The sequence below is a fragment of the Corythoichthys intestinalis genome, chromosome 17 (assembly GCF_030265065.1).
Source record: "Corythoichthys intestinalis isolate RoL2023-P3 chromosome 17, ASM3026506v1, whole genome shotgun sequence".
Taxonomy (NCBI): Eukaryota; Metazoa; Chordata; class Actinopteri; order Syngnathiformes; family Syngnathidae; genus Corythoichthys; species Corythoichthys intestinalis.
In genome coordinates, this window is record NC_080411.1 from 42,745,788 (window position 1) to 42,763,412 (window position 17,625).

At 39.4% G+C, this 17,625-nt stretch overlaps 1 protein-coding gene across 4 annotated transcripts in view; it reads right to left on the minus strand.

Moving 5' to 3' along the window:
- The window catches only part of shroom3 (shroom family member 3), a 121,666-nt gene that overhangs the window by 19,614 nt on the left and 84,427 nt on the right, over window positions 1–17,625 (minus strand). For 3 of the 4 annotated variants that reach the window (XM_057818405.1, XM_057818408.1, XM_057818407.1), the window contains 9 exons: window positions 14,475–14,901; window positions 14,240–14,379; window positions 11,942–12,091; window positions 11,387–11,844; window positions 11,014–11,220; window positions 10,730–10,913; window positions 8,804–9,101; window positions 2,237–2,295; window positions 65–156 (listed from right to left, as the gene is read on the minus strand). In XM_057818405.1, coding sequence (XP_057674388.1) covers window positions 65–156; window positions 2,237–2,295; window positions 8,804–9,101; window positions 10,730–10,913; window positions 11,014–11,220; window positions 11,387–11,844; window positions 11,942–12,091; window positions 14,240–14,379; window positions 14,475–14,901 — 2,015 coding nt within the window. The remainder of the gene's footprint in view (window positions 1–64; window positions 157–2,236; window positions 2,296–8,803; window positions 9,102–10,729; window positions 10,914–11,013; window positions 11,221–11,386; window positions 11,845–11,941; window positions 12,092–14,239; window positions 14,380–14,474; window positions 14,902–17,625) is intronic. The other variant, XM_057818406.1, reaches the window with a different exon arrangement.

Here is a 17,625-nt window from a genome sequence, read left to right on the forward strand (position 1 = left end):
TGAGCTATTATTTTGTGGTGTGAATACTGTTGTCAAAGCTGGAAAGCACTGACTTTATGCTCACCTTGAGAAGCAGCAGCAGGCTGGGTGTCCTCGGGAATGTTCATTGATGGTTGGGGAGATGTGTGGCCCTCTAGTGGCTCATTGTCTCCAGTGCTAAGAGACCAGATACAGTAATTTGTCAATAGAGTGCATGATTAAATGGGTCAAAACGTATAACTTGCATATCTGACTGAATGTTTTTAAAGGTGGCAAGATATTTGTGGTGTCATACAATTATGTCATGCAGAAATCTCTTCCACTTGATGGACATTCAATCTATACTGCTGTGGTTTGCCCTTCTCTCATTTCAACCGTCATTTGATTTACTGCGTTCTGAAAGTATTTGAAGAATAAAGTTTCTCAGAGTCATTAAAAATGTTCTTCTTTTTTAAGGTACTGTTTAGAAAACAGTCATGGTCTTGGTATTGCAATACATCAAACAGATCTGTGCAAACTCCCCCTCCGCACTCTCACACACACACAGGATTCCTACAGTGACCCCCTGCCCCACACATTTTGAGAGTAAACATATTCAATAGCTTTGGCTTAATAAATCCCCGTGCACTGAAGTTGTTTGTTTTTTCAGTGTCAGTGCCAGGGAGTTTTCTCTTCTTACTTACATTCTTCTGGCTAAAACACATCTCCTATTTCCTGAACTCTTAAACTCCTCTCAACTAATTCCTTCCCGTGTTGCTCTCTTCGTAGAAAGGGTTGCAATCAGGTTTTCTTCCTTGTTTCTTTATAGAATGATTATTGGTGCTTTAGAGTTCAAGCTTTCAGAGTTATAGTATTAAAGCTTAACCCTTTGACTCTGGCCATAATTAGGCTATAACTTTTTACAATTACAATTACACTGTATATCATATGAGAGTATAACGGCGTTTCTAACAGCGTTATTTATTTCAGTAATGAATAATCCAATTAATTACTTTTTCCATCTTTCCAACGCCGTTACCATTACTGAGGATGTGAAGGGGCGTAGGGCTGCAGCTATCGATTATTTACCGTAAGTAATTGATTAATCCATCAATTAGTTAGTTCGAATAATCGAGTTATTGGCAAGGCAAGGCAAGGCAAGGCAAATTTATTTATATAGCACAATTCAACAAAAGGCAATTCAAAGTGCTTTGGATAAGGAACATTTAATGTGTTGCAGAATAGGTTTCAGGAGATGTAAAACAAAAATCTGCTAAGATAGCACTTTCAAAAGAGCATCAAATATGAATGCAAAATAAAGTTCCTGTGTGTTTTTTTCAAACTATGCAGAATTGCACTATTATTATTTCACAAGAGCATTAAATTAAAAATGCGAAAATAAATGAAAATACCTGAGCTTCGCCTAAAACGGTATCAAAACATTAATAAATGAGGATGGAAGTACAACAAACAAGTTAGTAACTTGCATAGCAAGAGTCCGCTAGCTTAAATGCTATAAATTGTGATTTTTATTTTTATTTTTTACAATGCTCTTAACAAATCATTCAAACACATATTCCCCCCCAAAATGGCAAAATGTACGACTAAACTAAATTACGAATGCATGAACAATCCTATTAACGTAAACAAAACCTTACAACCTTATGTTGGTCTTAACAGGGAGTAGCTTGATCCAGCCATATTAGATGAGTTATTTCATATTCACTGTTGCCACTAGTGGGATGTGTATCCACCAAAATCAATAAAACTAAATGCAAACACTTTCAAAAGAAACCATTACAACACCACTTTAATTAAACGAGTCCTCAAAGGTGGCTTGGAGCATTACCATAGCATTCATGTGCTCGCTAGTATTAGCATTCAGCATGGCGAGCGTCATCTTAAACTCTCAGGCAACTTTTTTTTTTTACCAACAGTTTGTGGCGTCCAGGTGAGTACAGTTAATTGAATATAATGTACTGTTTTCATGCTGAGTGTGCATTATCATCATCAAGTTGGTGTTGTCTTTGTAGACGCTAAAATATTATATATATATATATATATATATATATATAATATATATCATAACCAAAAATATTCACTTGTCCTAAACTTTTCTTGAATGACGTATCCATGAACCTTGTGTGATGTTTTTTAATCAAAACAACTAGAGCAAAGACAGCCTCGCCTGCATATTGAAAATTATATCCATATATGTATTTGGGGTGTAAAGTAAAGGTTAAGTGTGTGAACTGCTGGTTTGATGATGTGTGTGTACCTGTCCTCAGTCTTCGACCCAAAGACATGGAACAGATTTGCTTGATCTGATGGGGAATCCTGGAACACAAGACATGTTATATGTTTGATTAATTGATTTTGAACCGAAACCGACCTTTACGTTAAAAACGTTCAAATCGTTACGTTTGATTTTCAAAACCGCACCAATATGGTTTCTCTAAGCTGCCGTAGTTTCCTTTGCATTTCTGCTTCCGCCCACGAGAACGTGTCGTTTTGAACAACAAGAAAAACAACAACAACAACCAAGTCTACCAGCGATTCTGCTACTTTTGCCCAGCCAACTTTGGATACAAATTGTATAACGCCATGAATAAGTGTTGAAGGAGATAGTACCTTTTCTCATATTTACCTTTCGACTGTTTGTATTACTCTAACACACTTAATATAATCAATCAGGGAATTGTATCGTTTCTTGTATTTACTGTTTGACTGTTTGTATTACTCTGACACACACAATATCACAAGATAAAATAAATAGCACTTATAACATAGTTTAAGGAAAACAAGCCGAATAAATGACATTAGAGATACATGACGCCTTCTTATTATGGAAGCCCAACGTGTGCGTCATGCAACTGACTGAGCAAAATTGACGCTAACGAGCCCCCGTCTTGCACTACCAACTCTTGCAATCAGTTCTCCTGGACAGTCCAGAACAAATGGCGGGACGCCCTGTCCCAACACAAAGAACACAGAAGAACGCCCGATATCCAACTGATAACACGACTGACAAGACTCCAAGAGCCCCTTTGACGCTGAGGTGGCAAAAATCCACAACCCTCTTTTGCCCTGACAATAGTAACTCCCGAATCCTCCTGTCCAATCCACAAACAGACAATAATCTTACACAACGCCCAAACACACCCTTGTTCCTGCCCATGGCTCACCCAGCGAGAGCCTTCAAAAGACTGAATGTTTAACTAAGCGTTGTCATTTTTCTCGGGAACCTTTTGATGATGTGTGATAGGATGACCTTGCCTCCCCCGTCTGGGTCTGTTTCCGTTTTGCCTTGCCATTTGATCGCTGTCGACCTGAATAAATTGTCAACTTGTGCTTTGAAGCCTTTTTCCAGCTTTAAAAATGGAGTCAGTACAAAGGGTTAAGAATAACGTGAACGCGTGAAGTTTGGCCTTTCTGCCGGGATATCGGTGTCCTGCAGTCTGGCTAAAAGGTCAGATTCCTTCAGTTTATTATCTCATTAAGATTCTCTGTAAATATCCCACATTAGAAGTAGACAACAGATTAAAGTCAGGTTTGTCTTAAATATTTTTGTTTTTTTCCCTTGGATTTTATGAAATTTGGGCAATGTGGCTTACATGCGGTAGCAGATATTTTCTTGTTTTACATTGACTGAGATGGACTGTGTATTGTTCATATCGGCGAGAATACCAATATTAGTTGAGATGGCGTATTGGCTTATAGTTACAAAGAGGGTAAAAAAAGTGACAGTGACAGTTTAAAAAAAGCATCTGTGTCTGCCTCTAATGTAACAATGTTTATGTGACACTGGTCCTGCTGATACGATAAACAGATAAAAGAGACGTTTGTCTTTACTACCTTCCATTATGGACTCTGATGATGTCAAATGTATACGTGTGTGTTTGTGTTTTATCTTTCCTATCACCCACATCAAACAAAAACCAGCCACCATCTCCATCTCTCCGGCACCATCCAGGAAACATTGAGGATTCTGGGTATTTCCTGTGTAACTCTGGACAAAATGTCCCTGAAGCGAAATGTGTGTCTGATACTTTATCATGAAACAAAGTGCTTGAAGGTTTAATCGTTACATCAGTGTAAGTGTTTATGTTTTGACTGATGAAATTCTAAAGGGATAAAATGACCACACCAAGCAGAATAGTTGTTAAAGGAGACAGAAACGGCAGTTACGTGCCTTGTTTGCATGTTGCAAGACTGCACGCAGTTCTAATTGGCACATTATGACAAAGAGACAAACATTATTTTCCCCATCATTCTGCATGGGTTTATGGACACGCCTGTCCTTTGGAATTTGTCACACAATTTATTGGAATTCCGCTGTGTATGCAAATACAAGTTCGACAATGTTCAATTCAACATGCTTTGTCACCAACCCTTTTATAATTGTACAAGCTACAGTACAGTTTCTGACCCTTTCTAAAACAAACAAAAAAAGGAATTTCATTCTTTCCTCCGTCCTCGTAACATTATACTATTTGACATAAGACTATTTCAGCACAGATCTAAAACCGAGGATTCGTTTTTAACCGTTTGTTGAGAATTTGGCAGACGCTGAAGAGGGTGCATTTGAAAGAAAGGGTTTGAGGTACTGGGGATCGCGTGCCGATTTTTTTCACTGCTAATCAAAGTGGCTCTTTTATCACCTTTATTAGTTAATTTATATGCCCCATGGAGTAAGTAGCAACAAAAATGGGCATGAACCCTCATTAAATGAGCTGCACATAGCTGTTGCTAACCTAACCCTTTGAGAACCACATTTTTTCTGCTGCACAAAAAAAAAAAAAAAAAAAAAAAAAAACGGTGATTTTTACTATACTCAAACACTAGAACAAAGTGCAGTTTTTTGGTTGGCGGTATTTCAGACTTTTATAGTCATTTCTAATGTTAATGTTTTTTAAATAAGAACTTTACGTTATCCTTTTTGAAGTTTCGTTTGGTCAGCCATTTTCAAAAAAGCAAACAGGGCATGCCAAACCTCATGATTTGATTTCTATTTTGAGCAGAAGTGGCAATAGCAACTAAATTCAGTATATTTATTGGTTTAGGGATGCAAACGTGTCATGTCCTTCAGCAGCAAACTTAGGTCTGAAGGGGTTAAACATGTCCGTGGACAGACAGTATCTATACCCAATTCTAATGATTTTAGTGCCCCTTCCCCACTCTATAGCTGCCTTGGCCAGTTTTTAATCCATTCAATAAATTGAATAATACAATTACTTTGAGGTTCTGATCCCGCTGTTGTCATTTTTATAAACAGTGTTGTTAATAATGGCGTTATTTTTGTCAGTAGTGAGCAGTGTTGGGCACGTTACTTTAAAAAAGTAATTAGTTATAGTTATTCACTACTTCTTCCAAAAAGTAACTGAGTTAGTAACTGAATTACTCTATAGTAAAAGTAACTAGTTACCAGGAAAAGTAACTATTTTTGTTACTTTAAAAAGAAGTTGTTGTATGTCAAAGAATTTGAAATTTTCTGAGCAGTATTCGAGTCAGTTGAATAGAGAAGAACAGACAGGTAGTTGTGTTATAGAACCTTGTAATGTTTATTGCACCAGCAACAGATTTATCCTACATTTGAAGTGCAACAAAAATAAACAGATTTGAATTGCTTACCACGGATGTCAACAAAAGCTTTGCCCCGGGACATAAATTACACTTTAGATGCACGTTCTTTCCTTTAATTTCGACCAACTTGAAATACTGTTTATATCTCCACCTCATAAAGGACAAATTTTCCTCTGAATGCTCTGCCATCATATCCCTCTGCATCTGTTTTGCGTGTGTGTGTTTGCCGCACGCGCTGTTCCGGTTTGTGTGTGAAAACACCGGCTCTGGAGTACGTGCGCTATTCGGCTCGAGCATTTACGTCACAGAATGGGGATCACGTGAGATTTGACAAAACCGCAGCCATATTGGAAGCAGGTCTGGCTTGCGGGACATTAAACTTTAACTTGCCAGTTCGATAAAGAGACAAACTTGTTACTAAGGCGAAGAACAGATATGTGATCAAACCTAAGGATGTGAACAATGTTGACCCTTACGAGCAAGCCGAAGACAAATAGAGTAAAGATGTCGACGGGCTTCCACAATTTTGCGAAATGGACATTCTGCTGTATTTATTGCTTGGTGTATGTTAGTAAACTCATCAGCGATTCCGAAATTACAAATCACTACAAAGCTACGAACAGTTTTGCTGCGGATGGGTGCAGAACCTGCACATTATGACTATATCAAACGGCAACTCTATTGTTCTTGCAAAGGTAGGCTATGTGTGTTTACTATTTTCATTGCCATGAACCTGAACGCCCCCTAAAGTCTTGGATAACAAATAAACAGAGCAGAGTAGACTCACTACGGCTGGTAGTTTCTTCAATTTATTCAAAGTAACGCACTGCTTTTGACCGTCAGTAACAGTAACAGCGTTGTAACGGCGGAAAAAATAATTAGTTAGATTACCCCGTTACTGAAAAAAATAATGCTGTTATGTAATGGTGTTATTTATAACGGCGTTATTCCCAACACTGGTAGTGAGTAATCTAACTAATTACTTTTCCCATCTTTGCAACACTGTTACCGTTACTGAGGATGTGAAGGCGCGCATTACTACAATTTGGTTAAATGACGAGCGAGATGTCTGATAGACACGGAGAGAATAGAGCAGAAGGGGGAGGAGAGAAGGGGATTGTGACGCCGTAACAAACGCGATGCTAGTGTAGGTGGGTCGGCGCATTAGTATAGCTTTCGCGTTCTTGCTAGCATTAGCATTTAGCGTGGCGAACGTCTTAAACTCTCGGGGAACATAAAAAAAAAAATAAAAAAAATACAGTTCATGGTGTTCAGGTGGGTAAAATTAATTGAAAATAACTGTTTTCCTGTTGAGTATGTATTATCATAACCAAGTGGGCGTTGTCCTTGTAGATGCTACAATATAACATGTTTTTGTTTTTAATTACCAAAAATGGTCACTTGCCCTAAACGTTTCTTGAATGACTTAGCCATAAACTTTGTGTATTTATTTATTTTTTTAATCAAAACAATTAGAGCAAAGATAGGAGAGGGAAGAGATTCGGAGCCTCACATAATGAAAAGTATTCAGTATCTATATATATTAGGAGTGTGACGATATACAAAAGTCACGGTTCAAGACAAATCATGGTTCGGTGCAGATTCAGTACAACAGAAAAAACAAAAAGGCTTGTTTTCTCACAGCATTTGAAAGTTAAAGTTTGTATACCATTACACTCTTACATACAGTAGGTGAAATTTGAAAAAGTGTAACCAATGTTTTTTTTTTAATGAAAAAGACAGTTCAATTCAATCAGTAATATAAACATATTTGATGTAAAAGATGTGAACGTCAGTTACTTTTCCGAGTAATTAATAACTAATTACTCTAACATTGAGGTAACGGAGTTACTAACTCAGTTACCTTTTGGGAGTAATTTGTAACTGTAACTAATTACTTTTTTAAAGCAAGATTAACAACACTGTTTATAAATGACATGCGTCTGACATCAGCGCTCCAAATCTGTCTGCCAGTGTACTGATCAAATTCACCAAAATCACGTGAGACAGGCTACGCTGCAATTTAGACATGCTTCAAAAAGGTGTACCCTTCAGACTGACTTTCCGCCACCAAATTGTCAATTTACCAGCCTTATCTTTAAGGACACACCCTTACTATGCCAGAATGCCCAGCGTTTGCCAAATTCCCAAACAGGTTAATGACGCTTATGCTTTGACGAAAATTAAGTTGTGCTGGTTATCACGATTAAGCGCAGAATGAGCTGTCTATAGAAACAGATCCCACTGATTACTACCTATTAGGCCTGTCGTGAATACAAATTTTAGCAGGCGATATATTGTCTCATAAATTATTGCCGATATGTGATATTGCTGTGATTTTTTTTTTTAACCAATTCAACCCATTATGCAGTGACATTAGATTATAATAAATCACCAATTCAAATGTAATAAATTGTTGTTCTTGATTAAAATACAAACTCTATTAAAAATAATAAAAACACATACAATGCATAAGTTATTTGAAAGCTCGCTAAGTGCAGAATATAAAATAGGCGAGAAACCCAATGCCATTTTTGTTCTCTGCAGTGTTCATTTGATCCAAAATGACTCATCTTGTCCTGCAAAATGCACATTAGCTAATTTGAAGCCAAATTATTCATTGCTAATCAGATTTTTCACAATGGGTGTCACTTTAAAGCTATTCTTAGTGTAGAATCTGAAGTATGTGACATTAACTCCAGAAATCTTTATTTACATGTTGAACATGACGTGCTTTTATTTTGAAATGTTCACTAGAAGTATGTTCGCTAAGCCACTGAATGTAAGCTTTACACTGAGTAGAAAAAAAAAAAAAAAAAGTGCACTTCTCTTTTCATCATGCATATGGTGGCAGTAAGTTTTTTTTTCTTTTTTGCATCGTTTGCAAATGCTGTAAACCAGCAAGTTTTCATGTTTGAAGTGTCACCTTTTAACTGCGATGTTGCATTTTGGAGAAGACTGCCAATGTTTTGTAGAACGCTTACGTAGTTAGTACATTGTCTTTTTTCCATTAGCCTCAATGTCTTAATGCTAACGTTTGATAACGTGTAATATAGATGTGTTTCCTTATTTTATATGTCTGAACTTTAATTCTATGGCGTGTTGATGACCAATAAACATCCGTGAAAGGAACTGGAGTCTCATGTGCAATCAACACGCACGTGTGCGAGTATTTATCGTGTGATAAATAGATTTATTGCATATCACAACAGGCTTAATATCTATCACTAAATTTAGTGTACCATGGTTGTTGTAGTGTTACCTGATTCAGTATCTCCAGAGTAGGGGATGAGCGGGAGCGAGAGTGGTTGGGAACCCTTTCTTCTGACCGCTCCAAAAGGTCTTCCACTGAGGCAGATTTGCCAGAGCCCAACACCGACCCAACCATTGCCAATGACCCGCTCACGTGCTTGGGCCTTACACGGTTCTCTTGAGGCCTTGCCGTTTGCCGTGAATCTTTTGACCGACTTGTCCTCTGTTTATTGGAGGCTGCTTCCTGAATGTAGTTGTAAGGGAGGTGGGTGCTGGTAGTGTGGTGCTCAGATGAAGAGTCTCCACTGCTGAACACAAGGAAGAGAATTAATCAAACTACGACACAGGTAGTCCCCGGGTTACGAACGAGTTCCATTCGTACGCTGGTGACGTAACCCAAATTTCTGCGTAAGTCAGAATTACTCTTTTAAGTGCTCCTATAAAATGACTGTCCAAAAAGTCCCAAAGTATTGTACTTGGTTTAATGATGGATGATACACTGCCCTCCGGTGGCAACGTTGGGTCTGGCTGTACTGTCGCCTTGTTTTACAGAGAAGGAGACTCAGATGTCTGACATGTATAAAGGATAGCTGCGCTCTGGTTTGTCCCACATAAGGCTGTAAGTTGTTTCAGCTAATATATGTTTATTTATGCATTTGTAATTAAGTTTACAGCTACAGTCTGGGGAGTTCCAACCCCTAGCAAAGTATGGAACCACCAGTCTTGGACAAGCACTCACTCAGACATTTTATCATGTAGAACAAACTCAGATAAAAGATTGAAAAAAAAAAAAAATGAATTAGTTCAAAAGTGCAACTCTTTAGCATTCAGACACACTAAAAGAAATGTATAAAAAACATTGAAGATGCTGGCACTTTGTTTGTTGCTGTTACAGTGAGATTTACAAAGATGACTACCTGAATAAAACATCAAAATTAGCTCAGTCCTTGATGATATGGAACTGCATGTCAGGCAAAGGCACTGGGGAGATGGCTGTGGTTAAATCTTCAATAAATGCACTCCTTGGAGAAAGACTCATCCAGTCAATGTCAAGGCCTGCAAATAGCCCAGATCTCAACCCTATTGAAAACCTGTGGTGGAAATTTATAAAAAAAAGAAGGTCCACAGCAAGGCGCCAACCTGCTAGGATGATCTGGCAACTGCAATCAAAGAGAGTTGTCACCAAATTGATGAAGAATACTCATCAAGTCCATGCCTCAGAGACATAGTCATAAAAGCCAGAGGTAGTGCAATTAAATATTAGAGATGTGCTTTGTTATTTCTTTGTTTGTTTCTCATGATTCCATATTTTTTCCTCAGAATGGAGTGATTCCATATATATTTCCCTGCATTTTCTCTATAAAAGTAACATTTACTGACCACCACAATGTTTTTTATTCATTTCTTTTAGTATTTCTGAATGGTAAAGAGTTGCACTTTTGAACCAATTCATTATTTTTTTTCAAGCTTTTTATCTGAGTTTGTTCTACATGATAAAATGTCTGAGTGAGCGCTCGTCCAAGACTGGTGATTCGATACTTTTTGCTAGGGGTTGTATGTGTGAGCGATTTGCTATTAGAATTGTAAATACGTTAGCATTCGTAGCATCTAAGCTAGCGGACTTTTGTTTGGCAAATGGTAAATTTAATCACATTTAATCACGCTTTTACAGATAGGCTGACTCATTTTATGCTTATACTGTGAGGTACAATAGGGTACTGTTCATGCGAGTAAAAAAAAAAAAAAAAAAAAAAAACGATTGGAGATAAAATGGGGGACGAGACTGCAGGGTCATAAAGACAAAATCGCAATCAGTCGAGTACTTCGTAACCCGGGGACTACCTGTAGTAACATGTTAAGAATGATTATGATTAAATACTGACATTTTAGGCTGACTAAAATGTCTCCCTTGGTGGTTTTAAGTAGTTTTGGTTACCTTGGTGATGGGTGTGACGGAGGCCTGGGAGTGGTCTCTTTGCCCATGTAGTAGATAGAATTAAGGCTTCGCAGGTCAGCTCCAGGAGATGAGAAATGGTGTTTATCACTTGAAGAAAGACTGCGATCCAAGCCAGAGTCTTGGAGGGATAGCAGGCTTGAGGTGGAGGAGAGGCTGAGGGTGTCTGAGAAGGGAAAATTAAATAGGAAAAAAATTTTGGAACAAACTCTTGGCAGAATACTGTAAATCACACTGTTATATCTAAAGAGTCTTGATCTATGCACCTGAAGGATAAGTGTTGTCTGACTGTACATAAGCACTGAGAGGCCTTAGCCCAGTCCTTTCTCTTCCCTCGTCTTTCTTTGCATTTTTCTTCCTTTGCACATACTGAGCCACAGCATCTTGCTGAAGCTGACGCAAGTCAGGCTTTGATATGGCGTTGTTCCCAAAGCCGAGCTCAAACATCTTCCGGCGGTCAGCCACACTGGTCTCTAGCGGACAAAGAGAGATCAGCGTCATTTCACATGAAGATTTTCCCAGATTTATTCATGTGCTATACTATGCAGCATGCAGGTTGAATGTAAGAAAATATTGAAGAATATATAAAAGAAAAGAACACTAAATGAACAAACTTTTCATGCATATTGTTTCATTTACCTCCTCCAAGTTTGAAGGGACCAGATGCTTCAGAATCTGAAATCCCAATCTCATTAATGTTGTCTGGCTCAGAATAAGAGCGTTTTTTCTGGTCTGTAGTCAGACGTTTGCGCCCACAGATTCGTGACATAGCAGGAGGTCCAACCGGCGGAACGCTGGGCAGGGCCGGGGGACTCGGACCTCGGGTCTCTGGTCCGACCACGTGTCGCTCCTTTGGAGTGTGAGGGGATGTGACTGGGGCAGAGATAACAATGCTAGATGGTTTGGGCTTTGTTTTAGGGCCTTTCTTTTCCGAGGGGTGGTGGTTGCCCTGGAAAGGCAGTGGCTGATGGTTGCCAGGTGAGGAAGAATTAACAGAAGCGGTTGTGCGTGAGGATCGAACAGGAGGGAAATTGTGTCTTAAGGATGTCGAACGTAGGACCTTAGACTGCGCATCTTTCAATGAGTCCCTGTAGGATCTGTTTAAAAACAAGGTTTACAATTTAAGATGGCTGACTGACACAAAGAACCGACTGGCAAAAAACAAAGCAGTGTGTTGTCACAGTGAGATCTGACCTTTGAGAGGACGTGTCCTGCGAAGTGCTCATCAAGTTTTGGGCATTTTGTTTCAAAGAAGTCTTACTGTCATTTTCCTCTCTGGATCCATCCAGATGGAGGCTGCTCAGGCTCCTCTCCAGGGCTGAACTGGGATCAGGTGTAGCAGTCCTGAATAACGCAGGAAAATTTGAATCATCAGAAAACACCCCCCCGCAACATGAACAGGCATTCTTTCGTTCTTACAAACCAATGTGAATTTGCCTTTGTTTCTTCATGACCTTTTCTGAAGAATGTTTGAAGGCATGACAAACGTGTTTTTCGTACTCCTCACCTGATGGATTCTAAACTATTTGGCACCATTTTTACCAATTAAATATATTTTGGTCTCATCAGATCACAGGCCGGATGGTTTCAGTAATCCACTTCCTTTGTCTGCTTGTCTTATCCATGAGCTTTCTTGTGCGTTGCTTTCTAAAGGTGATTTCAATTTAGATCAGACTCATGAAGCTCAATTTGACGCAGTCTACTGAGCATGATCTGACCACCCCGATAGCAGGTGACTGTGCGCCGGATCCGGCGTCAGCTCACCAGATTCACATAGCAATCATGCCTGCTGAACGTTAATGCGCCAGATGCCTCCAGGATCATCAATCTGACAGTCCAACCCCAATCGCAGGTGAATGTGCGCCAGATCCGGTGTCAGCTTGCCAGATTAACATAGCAATCACGCCTGCTGAACATGAGAATGTCAGATGCGGCCGGGATCATCATTCTGACAGTCAAAATGAGAGGTTGCGCATTGTTCTCGGGCGAACCGTGCAGAGCAGACGTGCTCAAAATCGGAAATTTAACGGTTGACGTGTGATGTCATAACGGCACGCACCCTGAAGGTGGGCATCCGCGCTGTCACACTAAACAGGAGAACACGCAGGATTCAGGACACTTTATCTCGGTGTACGGCAAATATTTATGGTCAGTGCTTTATTCAAAGTTATAATCGCGTTTTGAAGTCACTGCTACAGTTAAACAAGTTATTCAATCGAGCGTTAATAAAATGGCCAGTGTATTCAAGTGATCTGCCATGTCTCCAAGATAAGAAATTCAAAATTTGTTGCAGAACACCATATGGAGGGGGCAAGCATTTACTCTGTATTGCTGTAAATGTTTCAATGTTGGAATACTGTTTGTGCCCCAGTCCTCCTCCTTGTGTTTGTGTGTCACTGCCTTGATTGCACATATGGGTGAGCCTGGGACAAGGTGCCGGTAATCATTGTCAGCAGCTTAATTAAACCGTTCCTTGGCCTCAGATACACGAGTTTCAGATAACAAAGAATCTTGTAATCCTGATACTGAACTCATTTTTTCCCAATAGATCCTGTTCTGCTTGCCTGCCAGAACGCGTGCCTTCCCCTTCACCTGTTCTATCACCAAACTGCCCACTGGATTCTTCAGACACTATCTGCAACTCCCTCTCATCGTCAATAAACTCTTGTTACCAATGCCAGTTTGCCTCTGTCTCTGTGCTTAGGTCCCCGTTACCCTAGAACCTTAACTGATTGATGTGCTAGACTGATCTGCAGCTACAGGAAGTGTATGGTTGAAGTTATTGCTGCCAAAGGGGGGGGGCATAAAATATTAAATGTGATGGTTCACTTACTTATTTTTCACCCTTCTGTAATTTTTTGCATACTATCCTCATTAAAATATGAAAACCTATAAATGTTTGGGTGGTTTTAGTGATTTTGACAAAGATCAGATCACATTTGATGGGGATTTTTTATATAGAAAGGTGAAGGTACTTTTTCATACCACTGTATTTTGCTATCTGGGCAATGGCAGATTGAGCTGCAACCTTTACTCTTTCTGTAGCAGTGCTGGCAATTTTTTAAAGACAACTTACGGATATACCAGTGATCAGCAATTCTTTTCAGTTTAAAGACCATAAGATATTGTCCCAGAAGCTTTGTGGCTTGGCGACGTGCAGTTTGGCAAATTCCAGTCTGGCTTTTTTATGATTCACACACGCCTTCTCTGACTCAGAGGTCAGAGAAATGTATACAGTCCCTACTGTAAAACGTGAACGTTATGTCCTTGGATGCTTTGCTACATTTGTCACGGAATGTCCTGAATCTGTTCAGAGAGCAATAAAATCTCCAGAGTATCAATGAGAATTTTGTTGCTAGAGTCCGAAAGCTTGGTGCGATGACCCAAAACACAGAAAACATAAAAAGTGTCCTCGTTTACTTTAGACCTGAGGAAACATGCAAATTCCACAAAGAAAAGTGTCATATAAATAAAATAGCATCATGAACTTACCTGTCTTTCCTGTAGTTAATGCTGCCTCCTCTGTAGCTAATGGTTCTATGGGCTTTGCTCCCTTTGGTGCTTCTTTCTAGCATGTTTTTCAGATCCTCAGTTCCACAGGGGCCACCCTGGGCTTTGTCAGTCATCTGATTCTTAATTTTTCAAAGACCCAAATAAGATTATTTAGATCGGCTTAATGATTTGTGACCCTTATACGCAGAATTTAAAGTTGGCTTGTTTGACTTACCCTACGGATAGAGTTCTTGTGGTGGCTATGACTGATGCTGTAACTCCGTTGCCTTCCTGCTCTGTCACAATGCTCAATGCGATTGACCCTCTCTAGGACAGAGAGACTCCGGGTGGGTCCCTGGATACCCTCGGCCAACGTATTGTTGTCATGACTACTGGCAGAGACGACGTTGTTGGGGCTGGTGCGTACCTCTACGAGGGCTTTTTCGAGACAAGTCAGCGGGTGTTCTTTTTCTCGGTTCTGCTCTTTCTGGTCCGAGTGATGGTAATGAAGAGCTGCTGAGTCACTGTGGTGACGGTGAGAGGATTGAGTGGACGTTTGCTGAGGGTGATGGTGAGCCTGTGAATGGGAAGGGGGCACTTGTCCCTGCGCAACTCTGGAATACGACATTGGATCGGAGTGAACGTTGGATTGGTCCATCAATCTGAAAATAGAAGATGAGATTTATCATTCTTGTGCCTTCTCCCGAAGAGGAACTGCATTAAGAGACAACATTTTGAATTGTTTCACAAAATTATGGACAGCGTCTCCTCCGGGCTAAAGAGGAAACGGCCCACCCAGATTGTTATCAGTTTAAGTTCAAACGCCAACCTCTGTGATCTTATTGGGTTTATGACACAGATAGCTTTCAAATATGCGAAAGAATCATTATGGCTGAAAGATAAAGTACGTATAGAATGCTTTTTGAGCAACAATCTGTATGCTGTCATCCAAGCAGGTTTTCTCAAATATCTGCATGTTTTTCATTTCTCTTATTTTTATTACATCACCTTTAGGAATGTACTGGGGACCTAAAAGTGGGCATTATTTGTTTAGCTTGGGAGACGCATGAATGAATTTCAACATTCATATCTTCAGTATCTAGAGATTATTTTGCAGGGATGTACCGAAAGCAAAATTCTTGGCCGAAACTGAAAGCCAAATATTAGAAACACTTGGAAAAAAGGAAAACTGAAAGGCTGGATAACGCATATGTTTATAATCCATTTTTTAGTTCATTTAAAAAAAACACAACATTTGACATCAGTATATTCTAATTCCTCTGCCTTGGCATTGGTTCTACAGCCCCGGAGGGGTTGAGAAATGTAGTTTGAAAGGTGCCGATTCTGAAACCCCATGGGAGGGTCTGTTCGAGGTGTTCCGTCAGATTTTGCACCCCATCAGAAATCGCAACTCAAGGCAAGTTTGTGACACTTGAAAAATGGGTCTCACGCCTCCAATTGCTAAGCTAGATGAGATCTCGACGTACGTTTGTGTGGAACTGTAGTTCACAACAAAAATCTATTCCGTTTTCATCAAAACTAGTAAAGCTCTTTATAAGGCTATTACAAACCCTAGCAAAAAGTATGGAATCACCAGTCTCGGACAAGTACTCAGACGTTTTATCATGTAGAACAAACTCAGATAAAAAGCTTGGAAAAAGAATGAATTAGTTCAAAAGTGCAACTCCTCGACATTCAGAAACACTAACAGAAATTAATAAAAAACATTGTGGTGGTCAGTTAAATGTTACTTTTATACAGCAAGTATATATGGAATCACTCCATTCTGAGGAAAAAAATATGGGATCATGAGAAACAAAAAGAGAAATAACAATCAAAACACATCTCTAGTATTTAGTAGCACCACCTATGGCTTTTATGACAGCTTGCAGTCTCTGAGGCATGGACTTGATGAGTATTCTTCATCTATTTGAAGCCAACTCTCTTTGATTGGAGTTGCCAGATCATCCTTGCAGGTCGGAGCCTTGCTGTGGACCGTTTTTTTTTTTTTTTTTTTTTCAATTTCCACCACAGGTTTTCAATAGGGTTGAGATCTGGGCTATTTGCAGGCCATGACATTGACTAGATGAGTCTTTCTCCAAGGAATACTTTAACAGTTTTAGCTCTATGACATGATGCATTGTCATCTTGGAAAATGACAAACACATTTTCAATTGAGGGAATAAGAAAGCTGTCTAAAATTTCAATGTAAACTTTAGCATTTATTGAAGATTTAACCACAGCCATTTTCCCAGTGCCTTTGCCTGACATTCAGCCCCATATCATCAAGGACTGAGGGAATTTTGATGTTTTCTTCAGGCAGTCATCTTTGTAAATCTCACTGGAACAGCACCAAACCAAAGTTCCAGCATCATCACCTTGTCAAAAGTCAAGAATCTGCATTGGACATGGTGTCAAGAGTCAAGAATCTGCATTGGACTGCTGGAACTTTTGTTTGCTGTTTTGGATTTTCCTTCATTTAATAAGTGATATATACTTCCAACGCGGACATGTTAGCTGTGAGCTAGTAGTGTTAGCTTGCCTTGTTTTGATTAAGTCATCACAAGAGGACTAATGTCGTTCGCACTTTGCGGGGGTAAACTTTCGACCTTTTAACCAAAAATCGAAAATGCAATTTTAGCTATTTTTTTAAAAAATTTTCGGTCACATCTCGATTGTTTTGTTTTGGAAAAGGTCATGAATTGGCAGAGTGATAGAAAGATCTGTTTCTTCTTAAGTCTGACAGTGTGCATGAATTGAGGTACAAGGCCCCAAAAAATTGGAAGCTAAAAAATTAAAGGCTGAAAGTGGATGGTTTCTACAGTAGCGCGAGAAATGGGGTGCCAATGGTGCTGCGCCACCTTCTGGTGTTGGGGAGAAAAAAAATTGTTTTGGTAGATTTTCTTTGTTGTTGTAAAAATGAATCAATACATTATACATCTTGAAACAACAGCGTATTTAACTTTGGGATTAAATATATACGTATGTTGAAAAAAAGTTTTGTTTTTTTTGTTAATTACAATACCTGACCCCTTGCTTGCTATTGGGCCACATTGAATAAGGCACTATTGGAACGGAAAAGTTAACTGTTGACAGAGGAGGTTTAACATGGCGCAAAACGAATTAGCGATTTTTTTCTTTAGAAAATTTCGCTGTTTATATAAAGTTCAATTTGAGGTCTTAATGAAGATCATTATGACCGTTTATAATAGTGCCCAGCGAGGAGAAGTTAATTGCAGATTTAAGGCCTTTTCACACTCGCGACAGCCCAGTGTGAGGTCCACGGCAAGCGCAAAATGGGAGGAGCCACGTAGCCTGACGTAGATGCCGTGAAGTGAAAAGCGGCAAGCATTTACTACAGTCCCAAGCACCAATGTGTTTTTTTC